The 18,750-nt window shown below is 45.0% G+C and overlaps 3 protein-coding genes across 3 annotated transcripts; 1 reads left to right on the top strand and 2 right to left on the bottom strand.

Moving 5' to 3' along the window:
- Positions 1 to 2,554: 2,554 nt before the first annotated feature.
- On the bottom strand, positions 2,555 to 2,993 carry LOC126571666 (small lysine-rich protein 1). The gene has a single exon (XM_050230389.1). The coding sequence runs from the start codon at positions 2,891 to 2,893 to the stop codon at positions 2,570 to 2,572; it is 324 nt and encodes a 107-aa protein (XP_050086346.1). The 5' UTR covers positions 2,894 to 2,993; the 3' UTR covers positions 2,555 to 2,569.
- A 517-nt stretch (positions 2,994 to 3,510) lies between these two features.
- LOC126571651 (L-dopachrome tautomerase yellow-f2-like) lies at positions 3,511 to 5,104 on the top strand. Its single transcript, XM_050230370.1, has 4 exons — positions 3,511 to 3,710; positions 3,779 to 4,017; positions 4,103 to 4,879; positions 4,938 to 5,104. The coding sequence occupies exons 1-4, from the start codon at positions 3,572 to 3,574 to the stop codon at positions 5,079 to 5,081; spliced, it is 1,299 nt and encodes a 432-aa protein (XP_050086327.1). The 5' UTR covers positions 3,511 to 3,571; the 3' UTR covers positions 5,082 to 5,104.
- LOC126571642 (serine-rich adhesin for platelets) lies at positions 5,098 to 18,471 on the bottom strand. The gene is made up of 7 exons (XM_050230334.1): positions 17,950 to 18,471; positions 12,517 to 13,834; positions 10,666 to 10,921; positions 7,101 to 8,739; positions 6,877 to 7,035; positions 6,663 to 6,797; positions 5,098 to 6,590 (listed from the first exon to the last, which is right to left on the bottom strand). Exons 1-7 carry the CDS (start codon positions 18,136 to 18,138, stop codon positions 6,510 to 6,512), a joined length of 3,777 nt encoding a protein of 1,258 aa, XP_050086291.1. The 5' UTR covers positions 18,139 to 18,471; the 3' UTR covers positions 5,098 to 6,509.
- Between the last annotated feature and the right edge of the window lie 279 nt (positions 18,472 to 18,750).

Below are 18,750 nucleotides of genomic sequence, written 5' to 3'. Positions count from 1 at the left end.
AGATTGTAATCGCCATTCGATGCATTAATCATAAGGTTAGCTCGATAAAAATCGATCATTTGAGCGACACCGCTCCACCTAGGCCCGAGGCACTCGGAGAGTTGGTTTTAAATGGTGGTAATGGCAAATAGCCCCTGAAACAAACGGAAGTCACTGCTTACCCGATAGTGAACCTTGACGGTTCCTTGCTGTTAGCAAGTGTGTTGTTGCCCTGGCCCTCCGCAGATTCTGCATTCAGATTCGTCTCACGATTACAGATGAACTTAGGTGCGATGATACGAAACGATGGCTGAACCTGGGACCAATCATCATCGAAGATCATAAAACTCAATCATTGAACCCCACTATGCGGCACACTGGTGTTGTGCTCACTTACCACCGAGGATTCACATACGAAGGCAAAGAGGATACAGCACAACAGGACTTGTGTGGACGCCATTCTTAGACGGCGACGAATGAAAACGCGTGATGGTTCGGACGGCGGTCGGCGGACATTCCCACGGGCTAAACCCCCACTCGTCCACTTGCCACGATTTCACGTACCACTAATTTATGGTTCCACAGAGACCCACCGTACACAGAAACACGTTAATCACGCAAAGGATGGTGACTGCCGAGCCGACCTGTTGTTCAGTTTCCGGTTCAGCCCGTTGATCGATTCGAATGTTCGGCTCCAGCAGGACGAAGAGCAACACTTAAGGCTCGTGCCTTTTCTCCTTTCTGTGGCACACTAGCAGGAGCAGGACAATGGTCAAGCCTCGTGCCCTTCTATTTGCGGCTAGCCTCCTCTTCTACCCTCGTTTCGTGTTCTTCTTCCGCCCCTCGTCGCTCGTAGACGGGGCACGCACATGCAAATGAGGCTGGCGTCGGTTATTGTGAGTAAACCGTTCACAAGCCCGAAAGTGTACTCGGTTTGAGACCTAAAACACACAACAAGTTTATCACTAAATGCATCTTTTGTGATGATAATTTCTTTTTTGCATTAAACGTTACTTACGATAAATGATGTTTTCTCCTTTGAATGTACAATTCACAGCAGCATCGCGCGGTATTTCTCGTCCTGCAAGGAAGAAGGATAAGCTGCACTGATTTTCGGATCAAAGTGACCCTTCGTTTTTGGTCATTTGTTTCGTTTGTTTGCGGCCTACTGGCGTCCGTGCTCCGGGGTCTCAGCTCCGCACATGTCCTGCAGTTTTGTTCTGTATCTTCTTTCATTACAGACAGAGCGAGAGGTTCGGTTCCGATGGGCCCTGATCCTTTTTGTTGTAGGTGGAACAGCGAAGCAAGCGTGCAGGATGCAGCATACGAAGCAGCTTCATGAGCACATCGCCACAAAGACGACGACTACCGATGCCATCCCTTCGGCAAAATCAGATGCATGTGGAAGGTTACTGCCGGGCTACCTCCTCCTCCTCGCAACGATCATCTTCTCGACCCAGATCTGTTTTCCTTCCGCTATCCTCCCATAAACCAGCATGAGCATGGGTGCAGAGCTTAAGAACGGACAAACACAGAAAAGGCAGACGAGCAGTTGAAGGAGCAGGCGGTAGCAAAGAAAGAATCGGAGAAACCCAAATCCAAAAACGCAAAAAACCATTACCAACACCACGATCATCTGAAAATCATCGATGGTACGGCAAACAACCGCGCTGGTTGAAGTGTAGGCGATGAAGACATCCTTATATTGTTTGCGTTTCTTACCCGCAGAAACCCAAGCCTGAACCGGCGACAGCGCTGGAACATCCACCACGAAGCATGAGGGAAGAAACGGGACAGATCCAGTAGATACGAAGGCATTGATATTCAGATTCCTGCATCACCCTTTGGCTCGTTAGAATGACGAGGTAAGAGTGCGGCAAAGATCGGTTCCAAGATATCCGATGACATCCCAACGGTACAGCGTATTATAAGGGTCCCTTGGCTCGATCCTGCGCTGCTGGCTAAGGAACGCTTGTCGATGATCGGGTAGACGGAATCGGCAGCTAGAGTGACTGCAGTGAACTAGTGGGTGATGATAAAGGAACTAAGGTTACGCAGAGTAAAAGCAAAAATGAGATTTATGAACTAAGCAGCCTTAGGAAAGTTTGCCAGTGAGCAGGATAAAGGATACCCAACAACATGCTAAGAATACTTGGATTATTCTAGTCTTTTAATTCTACCTTATTTGTAAAGTAACTATTAATACAACGTTTACGGTTATCAAATGATTCCCAAAAATTATCAAATGATTCCCAAAACCCCAAAATAGCATCGGATTTGAAGTAACAAAACTTATCTATTCGAAGATACACATTAGCTAGAGAAGGTAACTTAGTCTGTTAAGAGGAGAGGAAGCAACTAAAGTACGAACATAGTGAATAAGCAAATGAAGCATTTAAAAAGGAATCTGGTTTCAATTTTATGAAGAAAGAGGTTATCACTTTCTCGTTACGATCTTTCAACGATATATCTTCTTAAGAAGTTTAATTAAAGAATATTTTTTAAAATAAAATAAAACACAGGATGGTTGTAGTAACGTAAAAATTTTCTGTTTATTGGGTCGCTTTCGAAGGTTTTTGATTGCCTCTTTTTACTTTTTCCCCTTTTTCTTTTTCTTTTGTCCCTCTGGCCAAGCGAATCCTCGAGATTTCAGCACGTCCTGGACGTTATGGCAGATGTAGTATGCATTTTCCATTGCCGCCTCATTGAATATGTCGCCCTGGAACTTGGACGACTTTCCACCTTTTCCTTTGCCCTTCTTGGCCTTACCTTTCTTCGGTTTGGCCTCTTCATCTTCCTCTTCTGCCTCATCCGGTTTGGCCGTGTCCTTTGCGCCACCATTTCGTGTCTTTTCTCCTCCACCGCTTGCACCAGCTTCTTTGCCTGTTTTCTTCTTTTTCCCTTTGCCTCCCATAATCAGTGATCAGGAACGTGCGTTTCCACTCTGGAAGAGATGTTTGTATTGTATGAAAGATTTTATTTGTAAATCTTACGAGTAGTAGCAGCTCTGTTAAACAACGGCACCACACTTTATCAGCCACCAGAGTTCTACTCTCTATATTGATGCGTCGTAAACATTTGGCTGCTAGGATACGAGCCACAGGCAACCCATTGCCTACGTAGATTCCGACAGAATGAAATATTTTACAAATGTAGCTGATAATGCACTCAAACAAACTAATTCCACCAGGTTTCCCCCGGGGGAGGGTTAGAAGCAGGTAATTCTACAATACACAAGGCTGGGTTATTACAAACTGATCGCGCGCATGTTATGTTTGTTTCTAATCAGTAACACCGATGCACCGGATTTACCTATCCTCCTCACCTACCACGCTCCTTTGGTCAGTCCGCCAGTTCCTGTAATCTCGTCGTCCGGTATCAGGGTCACGAACCGGGCGTTGTAGTATGTGTCTTTCGGAGGACTTTCTGAACTTTCAGCAGCTTCAATCTTGGAGTTCAAAACCAATGATAAGCCACATGTATAAGACGATCATCGTAACCCGAGCCACTGCAGTAGTCTTTGGTCGACCTGTTGCCGAACTAGTCGTGCTGTGCGTTCATCAAGGAAAGTGATTGCAAGCCGGAAAGCGAGATGGCAGCAGGCATATGGTGTAAGATATGGGTTTTGGTTGCGGTTGTGAGCTGGTTCGGGGCGAAGGAAATCGAAGGAGAAAAGATGAAACTTGTCTATCAGTGGTCACAACTGGGCGGTTCAAGTAGTGTCTCGGGAGGTAAGCCGGTGCATGGAGTGTGCGGAATTATGCCATTAACCTGTAGCTTAAACAACATACCGGTACAGGAGCCGCAGGGATCATGTTTGACACCGCGAATGCTGCGAACAACCGTGGAGAGCAATTCAACGCGTACGGTAACTTACCGATGGCTGTGACGCACCACAAGGGATTTCTGTACGTAACGATACCACGCCGTCGTCCTGGTATACCGGCGACATTGAATGTCATCGATATGGCGCGGAATCCATCAGTGAACAATCCTGTGTTGGAAGCATATCCTGATCTGCTCTCCAATACGATGCACGTAAGGTCCACACATGCAATCCTGGCCGCGGGAGCCACTCTCGAGCATGCAGCTTAATGTTCTGTTTCAATTTGTTGTCCCTCAGTTGGACTATTCGGCCGATCCCAAACGGATCATTTCGGTGTATCGCACGCAAGTCGATCGGTGCGATAGACTTTGGTTCGTGGACACTGGCTATCTGGAGTATCCTGGCACTGCCCGCCGTGAAGTGCAAAGACCGGCGCTCTGGATTATCGATCTTAGTAGTCTTCGAAAGGTGCAACGATTTGATATTCCAAAAGAAATGGTCGAGTTCGGTTACGGCATTCCCAATGTCGAAGTCGATGTGGATCCTAACGACTGCCAGCGAGCGTATGCCTACATTCCGGACTACGAATGGCAGCGGTTGTACGTGTACGGGCTAGGCGAGCAGCGGATGTGGCAATTTCAGCATAACTATTTCTCGTTCGAACCACGTTACGGCGACTTCAATATCGCCGGTCAACGGTTCATCTGGCGTGACGGTATCTTTTCGGTGGCCGTCGGACCGCCGGTCAGTGTGGGTTCTAGCGAGAAAACGGTCTATCTTCATGCGATGGCTTCGGTGAGCGAGATTGCGGTATCAAACCGGGTGTTGCAAAATGAAACGCTTGCGTTGCGTGGCAACGACGCTTACGCAAGCGCCTTCCGCCATCTAGGATCGCGGGGTCCAAATACTCAGTGCACGAGCCACGCGTATGATGCACGAACTGGCGTTTTGTTCTATGCTGAAGTGAATCGCAATTCCATTGGATGTTGGAATACGGCGCGCGAGTTTTCGCCCGATAACCACGGCATCGTTCATTTGGATAACGAAGAAATGATCTATCCGGCCGACTTAAAGGTATGATAACTATGACGATCATTCGAACACCATCTTACCCTACCCTTTCATTCGACAGATCGACGTGAATGGCGAAATTTGGGTCATCTCCAACCGACTGCCTATCTGGATCTACTCGCAGCTCAATGTCACTGACGTCAACTATCGCATCTGGCGCCAAACGGCCTCACGAGCCATCGCCGGCACGACCTGCAGCAGTTAAAGCGTACACAATCACGTGTAGTAATTCTCTGGGTTAGAAACGAGAAAGCCATTATGTGTTACTTTATTGACTTTACTCAAACCTACTGGAGCCCGTGCGACTGTGCAAAGGAACTGCACGCGCAATACGAGTATTTTTTTGAGTCGAGACTACGGAGAGCTACACACAATAAAACGGATCACCTGTTGCTTGTTCTAAGATTTTGTTTAGATAGCTTATTCATCTAGTATCAAAGTATTATCGCGACGGTTGCGAAGGATCGTTTGCTGTCCTCTAATACTATGTTAGCACAATTCTTGTCGGAATGCTGTACTCTCTGCTGCCATATATTTCTGTATCAAAAACGCTCTAACGCTTGTATAAAAAAAACCAAGCATCTACCAGTTGCCCATTTTCCAAAACATTCTGGTGCTCAGACTTAAAGATCTTTTCATACGAGAAAGTATGTGGAACGCGAAAGTAGAGACTTCTTATCAGTCATTTCGTGTTGCCAATATCTGGCCCGGATCAGCACAAGATATGTATCTGTTGGTGTGAATGGGTGCAAAGGGAATCTCCAAAAAAGAGTATGTTCCCTCTATGTTGTTTTGTGCTTCCTGTTGATGATAGTGTGATGTGTGTCTTGTATATCCACCTTTTATAATCCCTGCTACTGCCGCTATCTGTATGTTTTCCTTACTTTTCTTCCCAATACCTTCACAGCTACAAACACCGAAATGAGAAATCACCGTTGCAATGGTATTAAGTACCACCAGGTCTGTTGGCAGGAGCCTAATTCAACTTTCTGTCGCTTGAGTCACTGGTCACCGTACTTTCGACTGTTACTCTCATAGCTTCAAGCGACACTCCCTAGTTGTACTATATGTTATATGTTGTTGTAAAATTCTACCACAGCAGTATGTGTTTTCGTTTGAGATTATAGTTGTCGAGAGTTGATCGTTAGCTAGCGGCTTTAGCTTGATAAAATTTGCACTAATCATCCAGCCGTTCCCACGGTTCGAAAATTCCAAAAACTTTGCCTAGTTATCACTTATACATAGTTAGGTAAGAATGTTGCCAATGCGTTCGCATTACCGGCAACACTATTCACTAAGATTCTTTTTTGTGGAAACTGTAAAGGAAAGTTTTGTATCCAAGAGAGTATAAAGTAGTTACACATGGTTTACTGTTCCTGCAGTATCAGTTATGAAGTTGGATCGCATGCTACATTGCGATAGCGACGACGACGACAGCGATTTTGTTTTACTTGAGAGATAACATACATTTTCTAAAAGTCAAATCTCGTTTGTGGGATGTCTCTGGGATGTCTCTGGGTTTTGTTTTTCGTTCTGCTTTCGTATATCATACGTCCCCGTACATTACACGAGGATCATCACACATCGAGCGAGTTAGTAATTAAATTATTGAAGCAATCGGCTACCCTCCCGATTATTGCACAATAAAGTCCTTGTGGCTGCGTAATGATTTTAGTTGCTTCTTCAGTTTCGTTATAAGATCCGCCGGTTGCACCTAAATGGAAAAGATACAAAAAATAAATCATTGGACAATTTAGAAAAGAACCTAGTGCAAAGGTTTGCTCACCAGAATGGAAATGTCTCGTCCAACCGCGTTTAACCGATCGCGTATTTCGTGCTCTTTGAAGAACAAATTCAAAGGTCGCCCATTGATTTCGGTCAACACCCAAAAAGTCAAAGATAATCCATCACAAGATTTTGCCTGCAAAGTAGTGGAAACATTGAGTAAGGCAGTTTGTTTTTATGGTAGACAAATGATCATCGACGCTCGTTATCCATACCTTCGGAGGCAGCCCATGGCGGGCAGCTAAGCTGTTTGGTACTACATCAACAATAGTTGCAGTATTACCATCACGTATTAAACCCAAACATTGCCCGTCAAGTTCGCGCCGTATGGCATACACACGTCCGAATGGTACTCGTCGGATTATGAGCTCAACCTGAAACGGGAGAATGTGTTAACAACTTCACCATGGTAATGGTCCGCTTTGCTAGTGGTACTAACGAATAGACCGGGTGCCGCACGAATAGTCTTGTGAGCATCCTGAGCCGATGCTATCGCTACTCCTGCCACACTGATCAACTGATCGCCAATGTGAAGCGCGTTATAGAGGACCGGATGTTCCTTTTGTTTCCAACCCGCCACCCAAACCCCTCCGAATGCGTCGATTAGGCCGATCGAGTTGATACAATCCTTCCGTCGCAACTGTAGACGAACGCCACCGGGATGCATCATTTCGCGCCGTAACTGAAACACTTGCTGCTCACGCAGTGTTAGCTTCCGGTTGCTGGATTGTGTTTCGTTCGGAACATTAATAAGAGCATGGTGTGGACGGAACGGTTGTGGCGGGGATTGCAAACGATTGACTCCGCTTGGAGGGCTAGCGACGACGCGAGACGTCGACTCTTGCCGCGCATCCGATGTGGAGGAGCTACGCCGTCGCTGCTCCGGTTCTAGGTGATGATCCGGTCGAATTTTACTCTCGATCAGTGCCTCTCTCCTGCTGCGCCCTCCATTGATGACAGTTACATCGTGGTCTGCAGCTCCTCCGGAAGTACTGTTAATTGGCCTGGTACCTCGAGTGCTGAGAACCAGCTCGGTAAGTCCACGTTGAAGCAATGGGGCCCGCTGAGGATGTGCAGTGTATATGTTCTTATCTACAACGGCGCGCTTCGAGGGACTTCCACCAACCAAGTGTATCGGTACCGCTGGACTACTGGCGCTAGGTAAGACTCCTTGCTTAGAGGTGGAGGGCTTACTTGAAACAATACTGTGCTGCGTATGGTTCTCCTTGTTGCTTCCTCCAACACCACTACCATAGCCGCCGGAATGGGAGGGCAGTAATTCCGATTGACTAGAGGAACGTTGTTGCCGGCTGAGCAGCAGTACCTTGCTGCTTTTGCCTGCAGTTGGCTTATTACCACTATTTCCACCCAGCACCGGAACAACCGATAGTGTGTCCGCTACTGCTGGCGTCGTTACCTGTACGGTTGAGCTACTCAAGAAGACCTGTTCGTAGTGCTGCTGCGGTGTAGACAGAGGTCCATTGCTTGCCGGTCCAGTTCCTGTGGGAGGTGCTGAATTTACGGCAATCTGCGTCACGGAACCAAAGTTGTTTTCCGGTCCCTTGATTGAGGTTGAGGAGGTTGCTACAGCTATCTGCACTGTGGCCGGACTGGTTGTCACTAGAGTGGGTGTAGTGGACGCCAAATCCGACCGAACATTGGGCACGGTTACGGTCGTAATTTGCTGCTCATTGATCGATGCAATAATCGATGGTTGCATTAGGCTGTGGTCTTCGCACTGGTTAGACGACTGTGGCTCGTACTCCACATTGGACGGAATGATTTGCACGTTGCTTTTGTAATCATTGTCAACCGTTTCGTCACTGTCCGTTATAATTGTTGAAACGGTAGTGATCGCTGCTGGTTTGGGTTTAAGGAAATTAAACCGTGGTACCGGTTTTGGAGGAGAATTCGCCACCGTTGGCGAAGAAGTTGTAGCTGCCATGCTGCTGTTCGATACTTGAATTATCGTAACGTTCGCCCCCGGCTGTTCTTCGGAAGATACTGCACTTGGACTCGGAACATACTGACCCCCGTTGGCCGGGGACATTTTCCGTCGTGATCGTTTCAGATCAAGCCTACAATGAAAAATTGAACGAGTTATAAATATTGTAATTGATATCATGTCGCTGCCTGTCAGAACGGAAAATGCCACCGAACACAACCGAACTCTGAAACTGAACTGAGTAGACATTGGATAGTTGTTTGCCAAGAGTTTCAAACCACGTCTTTTTTATAATCATCTCTTGGTTAATATCTGTTGAACAAAAAAGAAACATGAACCAGCCGGTATGCTCAAAGTCGGAGGAAGAGCAACTTGATCAAGAGTATCGCAAGCAACTGCAAATTTTACGAAATCTCATACCAAGTCTGCAGGAGCCCATGGACGTTAAGCAAACAGCCCAATGGCTCGAGCGCTTTGATCAGGTATCTGCGAGAGAAAAGGTCCTCCGAAACCGTTGCGTATCTCTTCTCATACACCAGCTACAGGAAGATAACCTAACAGTTCCGTTCATTTTTACGCGTCACCTCTCTGAGCCACTGGAAACGCTTCTCGAAATCGATCCCGAACTTGTTGGTGATGCTAATCCCGGGCCCCCCTCGATGGGGCCGATCACAGAGCACACAGCATATAGTAAAAGGCTGCTGAATGCTTTACGCGCAGTTCTGATGTTTAAAATCGAGACTATTATCGAAAACCCCGAAAGCGATATTGAAATTCCGCCAGAATATCTGCATGCTGAAGACAGGCGATGGTTGACGGACGTGCTCGAAGGTATCAGGGCAAAGGTGAAAAATCAATTTGAGATACAAGCAAAGCCCAGTACCCGCAGCATTCACTCGCAAACCGTCCATGAGAGTGATCAATCGTCAATCGACACATGCAACACCTCAAGTCGCGATGAAATTGAAAATTATCTAGAACGAAAGTTCTCAAAATTGTACAACAATATGCGGGTCCGTGAAAAGGCTCTAGCAATTCAAAGTCAATCGACCGGCGGAGTGCATTTCATTGATTTGACACAACAGTTTGTGCGACAGTTTCGGAACAGCACGATCAAACCATGTCAACAGGGATCGCGAGGATAATTGGAAATTAGTCGTTATCATCTTTGGAAACTAGGTCGGTGTATTCAAGAAGAAGATAACTCATAATTTGACAACCAGAGCATTGGCCAGTACCGGTGACACTGAAATATATGTATTTTAGATTTATTTTTACACATTCTGCATGAACAATGAACCACAACATCGGAAATAAATTACTTGTTGGTAGATTATAACCAAAAAATTACTATTCATTCACCTCTCAATTACAGTTTCAGTACAGTAAAAAAATACAAGCACGAATATACAGTGACCGGCACAAATAAAAATCCACTAACGACTATGATCTACATTCCTTTGAAATGGTTACGATTCCGCATGTAACAATTATGCATATATTTTTATCTTGTAGAAGAAAGCCTGTAATTTATTTTGGCATCTGATTTTATGAATTTGCATTCAGCATAAATCAGCAAATTGAATTTTCGGCTCGTCCGTCCTTATATATGTTAAAAAAAAAAAAAATTGAATTTTAAATTTGAGTCTCCAGTTTAGGGTATGACACAATAAAAATCCACTTCATGGTTTCAATGCATAACTTAAAGAAAAGTTATTGTAATGCGGAATCGTAACCATTTCGAAGGAATGTAGATCACAGTCGTTAGTGGATAGTCATTTTGTTTTGGCTAGAGAGTCATTTTGTTCTATTTCTCTATTTTTTTTTTGTAAGATTATTAAAATTGATGGTAAGTAATAAAACGATGGTCACACCTCCACAAACCATCGTAAAAAAAGAAAATGCTGAAATGCAGACAACGTGCAAATTAAAGCAAGAACAGACGAAGTAGACAAGCTGTTGCGTAGCAATATTTTACGCTCAAGAAATTTCAATTTCAATATCAATATCACTATCTCACCCCATGAGATAGTGTGTAGTACTGGCAGTCAGGTCTTACCTGGCGGTTGGTAGAGCGGGTGCTGGAGATGAAACGTTAACGGTTGAGGATTTCATAGCTGTTGAGTGAATTCCACTTGAGGCCCGGACATTAGATGTTGTCGCCAGTTCATGATTGCTGACTTTATTAGGTGTACAAATACTACGGCAATTGCTGGACGTCTTTTTACAAACTTCACTAGACCCTTGGTGCTTTAGACTGATAGCTTCATTCACTTCATCTACACAAGTCTCATCTTTGCCGGAAGTAACAACAACTAGAATGATATAAATAGAAACACCAATTACTTATAGCACTATTTACGAATACCAAAAACCAACCAGTAAATGCAAATGAAAATAGGGCAGAACGCAGGACACCGAGTAGAAGGAAATGAGAAATGTTGCATTTAATTAAAATTCTTCTACTCCCTTGCGGCAACGTTCCAAATATTGCTCGGCGTTGGACAGATATGAAATGATTTCGCATCAACATCATGACTGGATAGATACCCCGCAGTGATGGTGTTATGGAATGAGGAACGATGGACAGCACGTTGAAGACTGGACTTAATGAAGCTAGACATCTGCTTCCTGAATTGCTTTATCATGCATGGTTAAACCATGGTTTGTATGATGTGGTAACAGGAAACTATCTTTTAACTTACGAGCTTGGTCCATTCAATTTGGACTTTTTAAAATCAAATCATCCAAAGATCCAATAATAACAAGAACAATCGCGATGACAAAGTCGATCTTTTAGTCAATATTGTCTAGCATTGTTAAATAAAAAGTCTTCCAAAAAACATTGATGGAATGCTGAAGTTAGATGCTTGAAAGTATCGTCAAAACGATAAAGACGAAGAAAAATATGCAAATATTCCGGGACCGGTCTCAGAACAGCAATCGATCGCTTCCCGTTCGGTAACGGCCATCGCTATTTCCGGTCCATAATCCCAGCGTGAATATACCACTGACTTATGAAGTCTTCCCTCAAACGGTATACCGTACGTTACCGCGCCAGGCCCAATACTGATGGCGCGTGTGTTGTTGAGTACATTGATGCTACACTGTCAACATTCTAACAAAATGGCGACTTGTATGCAGCCTGTATTACAATCAGTGTAAATATACTTTAAAGAAGTAATGGCAGCTATAATTGTTGTCTGTTCCGTTTTCTATACTAGCGTCCAATCATAACTACTAATGATGTTCAATTATGATGACGTTATAACGGATACTGTGATTGTGAGTAGCATTTCAAATTTAGTTATTGAAAAAGTGCTTTATGGTTTATGCTGAGCATTAAATTGTTGTTTAAAAATGGATCGTTCAATAATAAAGTATCATTGGATCATGGGCATCTATATTTATTTTAAATTGTTGGAATTTGAATATTGGAAATGATCCGTTATTGAGTGAAAAATAATTAATACAAAAAAAAATCAAGCTCTTTGAATTCAGACCGGCTTACGCATACCGAGAAGCAATCTTGGGCAGTGACCGTACTCAGAAATACCGTAGGTGGGGTGGGTTGTGTGATTTACAGCGCAAATATATGTATGAATGGAAAAGAATTACTCATCATGGACGGGGAAATTTCAACGGACAATGAGATCTGAAAGTTGAAGATCTGCCTGTCCCCTCGAGTAACTACGGTCAATGGACACTCCGGATGGTGTGACACTATGACTAATCCACTTGGCATGCATGTAATGTGATTAAAAGTGAACGAGGCAATGGGTAAGGCAGTCGTCTGCCTTGCCTACTACGTACACTGTCCGCCAGTGGTCAATTGGAAAACTGATGGAATGTTAACGGCGAGCCCTATCGTCTGCCCTAAATTATTTATTAAGAACAATTAGATTCTTACCCTTTGCGTTGTGGCCATTGCTGTCACCAGCATCACTCGCGCAATATCCACCACCACCCACCACATGGTCTGCATCATCATCATCACCACCATCGTCAACATAATCATCATCACAGCCATTTGTTTCAGTATTTTCAGTGCGTACATCAAGCTGCTGCAGCTTATCGCTACGCTTGAGTGACGTCGCCGTACCGGACGGGTCCGCCAGGACGTTGTTCACGAAGGTGGTCGCCAGTGAGGAGGTTGCGGATGTACCGGAAGCTTGTACCGCTCCATGCTGATACTGCAAACCGTGGTGCTGGTGGTGTGCGGTACTGCTGTGCCCATTTTCTCTGCTGATTATTTTTTGCGGTTTCGGGAGATTCGATGGCGTTGTGGTAGCGACATTCCGATTGGGCAATTCTTCTGCCGCTTGCAATTCGTGACCGTGACCACTATGTTCTGCCGAGGGTTGCAATAAATCCGACGCAGCTTGGCGGTGCGTATGTAGCGGTTTGCTTTGCGCGTTAATACTACTGACCGCTTGTAGTGGGTTCGACAGAAGGTTCATGAGATTTTGGGTTGAGGTGTTGGACATTGCTGGAGGATTAGTTCCGCTAAGCGGACAGGAAGATAACGACGTCAAGGTGGATGAGTAGCTTCCCGATGACGAAGTCGATGAGGACGAGGACGAAGATGATGACGACGATGAGGATGCGGATGACGAGAAGGACAATGTTGAACTGGTGGTACCGGTGTGACCGGCCAGCGATGGTCCACCACTAGAGCTACATCCGGCGATTGGGGCCTGCGTTGCCGGTGCTGACAGCGACACAGCCTGTGTGGTTCCACTGGTTCCACTTGTACCCGCCGGCGTTGAGTGATGAATGTGGGAGTTGTGATGATGCTGATGGGAAGCTGGTGGAACACGCTCGATACCCGGCACGAGAGCGGCAGGAACCGGAGGTGTGGCCGGTAGTGGCGAGGTAGGATCACGCGTCGGGGCCAGCGGAGGCTTTATCTCCGGCAGTCGCGAGTACAAATTCTCCTTCGGCGAGAGAAGCTTCATTTCGCGCAATTTCGTTCGCAAACAGTCCACCCATTCCTGCATGCACTCCCAGGTGTTGGCATTGAAGCGGGCTACCTCGCTACCTAGTGTTATCACAAATTCAAATTCCTGCTCCACTGATACCAGAGCGTGGGAGATGTGCTGTACCGATTGCAGTGATAGTGACCATTCTGGCGAGTGCGACGGAGCCTGCCGAGGATCGCTAAAACCTTCCAGGAATGCTTCACAATCGTCGTGCACACAAAACACAACCCAGTACCGGTCAGGTTTCTGTTGGGCGAAGAAATACAAAATGTATTAGTTGTATGTAACTTTAAAAGTGACATGAATTCATGTATTTGGTTTGAAATTCTAAACAATGTCCCAGATACAGATGGGAGAACTTTTGGGAATTAAATAAACGCACCGCGTGTGGAATCAACTTGTAAAATAGTTTCAAATATACCTCATGACCGAACCACACATGCCATTAAATCAAAACTCCATGTACCAATGAAAAACATAAGTCCTCCTGCTCGCTTAGATGCCTTTCCCAGCAATTCATGAACCCTTCCCAAAAATTTCTTGCACGAAGCTAAATTCCCTTTCCCGGAGACGGAGTAACCATAATGTGATCATCGCAGCGGACCGCATTGCGTTTTATGGCACCACGCTCTAATTGCGACACGCTTAAGGTAAATCCGTTACACACCGCCACCATTGACGATTGGTCGTACTCAGTGCCTGTAGTGGCCAAAGGTGAGAGAGTGCCTGAAAAGTCTTTGCTTGAAAAAAGTTTAAATTTCTTCTACCACGATCCCGGTTCTGGACACAACGCCAGTTGTCTTATAAAAAAATTGGTACTAGCTGTTTGAGGGACTTGTGGTTTTACCGTTGTGGAGTATCGCTAAAGAATACGGCACTGTAACTCCAGCTAAACCACAATCTGTTCATGGTACGATCGCTGCAATCGAACTTCTCGAGCTTCAATCTTCTGCATTATTCTGCACTGGAAGCACACAAACTTTTAGTTTTGCTCCATCGTACAGTTCAGCCGATCAGTCGATCAGCATAAGGCAAGCGATCGGAGCCATTTCTTCATCGCAGAAACAAACCGCAGTTGAAGTGCACCAAAAACCCAAAAAGTACCAAAACGCAACACGCGAGCAATTGACCAACTTTCGACATCGTGGCGCATGCAGCGGCCCGGGTATTGACGCAAGGTCGCCGCAAATGCATTTCTATGCTACGTTGTTGTTCGCCACACAGTAATCAGTCAGCCGCAGGAGATACCAACGCACATGACATGTACCATCATCCACCTTCCCTACACGCCACACACGCGCACATGCCGGTATTTACCCTGGACGGTCGGGTGTTTTGGCGATTAGTGTCTCATCCCGTTTTCCTTATTACACGCTTTTGCGGTTAACATTTCTTCACCGCCAACTGCGACTGCTGCACAGAGCTCAACACAGCTCGAACACCACATCCGCTGGCTATTGTTTGGCTGGCATGCGCAAGGTGATAAACGCATGGTTGCGTAGCAAAGACAAAGGCAACTTAAGTCCAAATGGAAGAGAAAAAAAAACATGTTTAAATTGCAATTTTACCCACCAAACGTGCCCTCCTCTCTCGCACAGAAGTGTCCGTGGACAGCCCGCCCGCACATGGTCGTGGGCGAAGCATTAAAGCATGGAAAGCCCTTTGAACGCCTTTCAAATTAGTCAAACCGGACACGGGCTGGAAGACAATGGTATCGTTTGTGGTTTCTCAAGTCCTTCAGAATGCATCTCAACAGAACGACTGGCCAAAGTGCGTGAACCACGCTTTGGTTTATCCCCTTGTCTAGAGTGATTGTTCAACAGTCTCAAATCAAATGGAACTAATATGCGATTTTTATTTGAAAAAAGTGAATTAAAAGTCAAAAGTAAAATTCACAGTAGGTTAGAAAATGCCCTGAAGAGTCGCCACACAGAAGCAAATAAGCTCAAAACTCAAAAAATACAAGAAACGATATCAACCTCGATCAAGCATTGATTGGCTTTAGTTGATCTCGTAATAAAAAACGGAATTTAGTCTCCACGATCTCCAGCAGTTGATCGCCGAAGCACGTTTTCGTCCGTTTGAAAAAAATGGCTAGTCACACGCCACCAACACTGTCTTGGACTGTGTCTTTATTATAAATCCCTAGTTCGCTTCCGCACGCTCGAACCTTGGACAGGAAATCGAAACATAAAATCCACCGCAAAGCGGACGGATTAAATAAAACGTAAAAACAGCCAAAATGAATTCATCTTATTTCTGCTTGGATACATCACTTTTGGTTTCGTTTACAGAGCTCGTGTCACGGAAGAATCTTGTGTGGGAACCGTTTTGAGAGTGTGTCGCTCATTGCTCCATTATCAATCGTTTCAAAAGCTGATCGAACGTCCGAAATGAGATTAAGGAATAATGAATCTCAATAACATTTTAATCTACGGATTGCATTTTTGGATTGCGTACAACGAATCAACCTAGATAATTATTCTCAAATATTTTTTTTGCCAACCAATTTTCGAACCAATCTTGTTCCTCATGACCCTAAGATCGTCTGGGTTATCGTACTTTCAAATAATAATGCTTAGGTCCGGTTATCTAACCATCCTTGACCATATTTTTGCGGTTGTTATCAAGCCGAAATGCTCACCTTGTACCATCGGGTCAATGGCAAATGGGAATGGCACTGCAGGCTCTTTGCTCTTGACTAAGATCCTTGTAACCATTACCACAAAAATTAGTACAGATCATTTGAACCGCTTTTTTGCGCCTGATGAAAGTAAACTGAGTTAATTTTCATCACACCACAGCACTACGCCTTATCACAATCGACCTTTCATAAATCTCGGAATGTTATAGCGAAACCCAAGCGACCCTTTCGATTCTTGCTTAGTATTTTGACTTTTTGGGGTTAAGAAATGTTTTGGCTTAAAAAGACACTCATTCTCATCTCATTTGGATTAAAGAAATTAAGAACGGAGCTACTAGATCATATGAATACAAAAGTGATCGTCTTAAGAAATCGGAAACCGCGCGGTGGTTCTAGCACAGGGATAAGAAAGTTGAACGACATTTAGCAAGTCAATAAGTTTGTGGCTTGGAACGTGCAATTGCAGATGATTTGCATTTTTGCATATGAAATGCTTCAGATACAAAACAGAATTACAATTTGACCAACCAGACGGTGATCAAGCGTAAAATTTCACTCCAAAGACTTGTGTCCATAGATGGTGGTGTAGCAGAGATGTACAAATCACGGAAAAAAGAATCCTCTTGTCCTTTATTTAATTAGCTGTACAACATGAAAAATCGATGTCGAGGACGACAACCAAGACGAACAGATGAAGGTCCGGGTTGCCGTTTTGGATGATCGTTTTTGTCATTCTTTTCGATGCAGATGGATAACAACAATCCTGTAGTACTGTTTGTCTTGCGTTTTCTTCTACTCAACAAAGTCAACAAATTTGCGCATAGCTTCATATTTATACCATATCATCTGTATTCCTGCATACAAAAAATCCATAAAACGAGCGCTTTATACATACAAAACTATCAACCCCCATCCAAGGTGATTATGCGGTGAGATCGTTTAAGATATTTGTCCGCGGGAACAGCCAGCAACAGACAATCCCGGATTTGTAGACAGATTTTTGCGTACCCAACGCCTAACACCGGCTGGGTCATCCTTTCCTTTTGCAGCAGCCATCACCGCTGACCGGTGTGATGTTGGTGAACGTTAGAGATGGAGAATGGGATAAGGGTATACGATTTTGTTATTTTGAGGTCATGGGAACAAAATAATAGGAGCAACAAAATAGAGCGGTCACCCATTGTCAGCACAATCGGCGATCACGCACTGCTCGATCTGCTAGTAAGCAGAAAGTGAAAATAAAATTCTTCCAAAAATGTTCAACACATCGCGATTTTCTTAAACAGAAGTCGTAGAGAGCAAGAGAAGCAGTGTGTGCAATAAAACGTGAGCATAGAGTTACATAAAAAGTATGCAACAATGCTTGAAACATATCCAGACATAACTGAGTTTGTGCAGAGCAGTGTTGTTGGTGTTGCGATATTATCTTTGGATGAGAATAAACAATCATTTTGAACAACATGGACGCGAAACATACTAGTAACGTGCCATCGCGCTTGTGGCAATCTAACAGAAAGTAAAACGAAGGTAAACATAATCGTTTCGTAATAAAAGAGATATCATTTTCAACCCATTCAACCTGAAAAAACGCAACAATACATAAGTAAGCCAACGACGAAAACTATAGCAACGATTCGGATTCCATCAACGCACGAGGCAAGCGGGGTCGGTCATGTTACTAGCCGTAGTGGCCTTTGCTGGTGTCACGTTTACTCACCTTGTTCAGCACCGATGGGCGCCTACTATCGGCGCCTAGCTTTCGTAGCCAGCTGTTTTTGTGGATTTCACGAAACAGTGCAGTAACCGGAGGCCGATTCGCGACATTACCGGTGGTTCCACTACCACCACCTAGGCTCGCCACGGAGGACACTCCGCTGCTGCTGCTGCTGCTGGTGGCTGACTCCATTTTTGGACACCGCCACCGGTCGCGCACTTCTTATCACAAGCAGGCACGGCAAACACACGATCACCGTTTATCATTAGAGCGATGCACCAAAACACAGATCTTGCGCTGCGCGATATCACATTTCATTGCACTTGATCTGGTATGCAGCCTGATCGAGAAGGGCTCCGTGTGACGATCTAGAACTCGATTCCTGCTTGCTGCGGTTTGATTTCTTTTCTTGCGACAGTGAAGTCACCACTGCCGCCCACCACCATTCACTCGATGTTTCAGAAAACCTGAACGACGGTCGCACTCATTTAGCGCTCCATCTTGTGGCGTTGGGGGGGGGGGGGGGGGGGGATGCACTGGATGGATGGAGCAGGAGCAGATGCTTTGTTTGCGTTGGGTGTCGCAAAATCTTTCGGTCAGGGAAAGATCTCCGGACATTCGAGTATCTGTAGCTCCAGGTAGCTGCTCTTTCACTGGCACCCGATTGTGTGGTATTTTGCTATTTTGATCCGCAAACCGCGGAGTAGGGAACTGCAATCCACCTTTTTGCCTTGTGTTGCAGCGAAAAACCAGCTAGTTGATTGATTCGCTCGGCCGCACTGAGGGGTATTCTTGCTTTTTTCC

This window comes from Anopheles aquasalis, chromosome 2, assembly GCF_943734665.1.
Source record: "Anopheles aquasalis chromosome 2, idAnoAquaMG_Q_19, whole genome shotgun sequence".
NCBI lineage: Eukaryota > Metazoa > Arthropoda > Insecta > Diptera > Culicidae > Anopheles > Anopheles aquasalis.
This window is presented reverse-complemented; position numbering and strand designations above follow the sequence as displayed.

Bases quoted from the DNA above. Each gene is read 5' to 3' on its own strand.
- LOC126571651 (XM_050230370.1), top strand. From the start codon at position 3,572: ATGGCAGCAGGCATATGGTGTAAGATATGGGTTTTGGTTGCGGTTGTG. The intron at 3,711-3,778 runs GTAAGCCGGTGC...ATACCGGTACAG, and splicing joins TTCAAGTAGTGTCTCGGGAG to GAGCCGCAGGGATCATGTTT. The intron at 4,880-4,937 runs GTATGATAACTA...TTCATTCGACAG, and splicing joins TCTATCCGGCCGACTTAAAG to ATCGACGTGAATGGCGAAAT.
- LOC126571642 (XM_050230334.1), bottom strand. From the start codon at position 18,138: ATGGAGTCAGCCACCAGCAGCAGCAGCAGCAGCGGAGTGTCCTCCGTG. The intron at 13,835-17,949 runs GTGAGTAAACGT...TTCGCCCAACAG, and splicing joins GCCCATCGGTGCTGAACAAG to AAACCTGACCGGTACTGGGT. The intron at 7,036-7,100 runs GTTAGTACCACT...CTCCCGTTTCAG, and splicing joins GTGCGGCACCCGGTCTATTC to GTTGAGCTCATAATCCGACG.
- LOC126571666 (XM_050230389.1), bottom strand. From the start codon at position 2,893: ATGGGAGGCAAAGGGAAAAAGAAGAAAACAGGCAAAGAAGCTGGTGCA.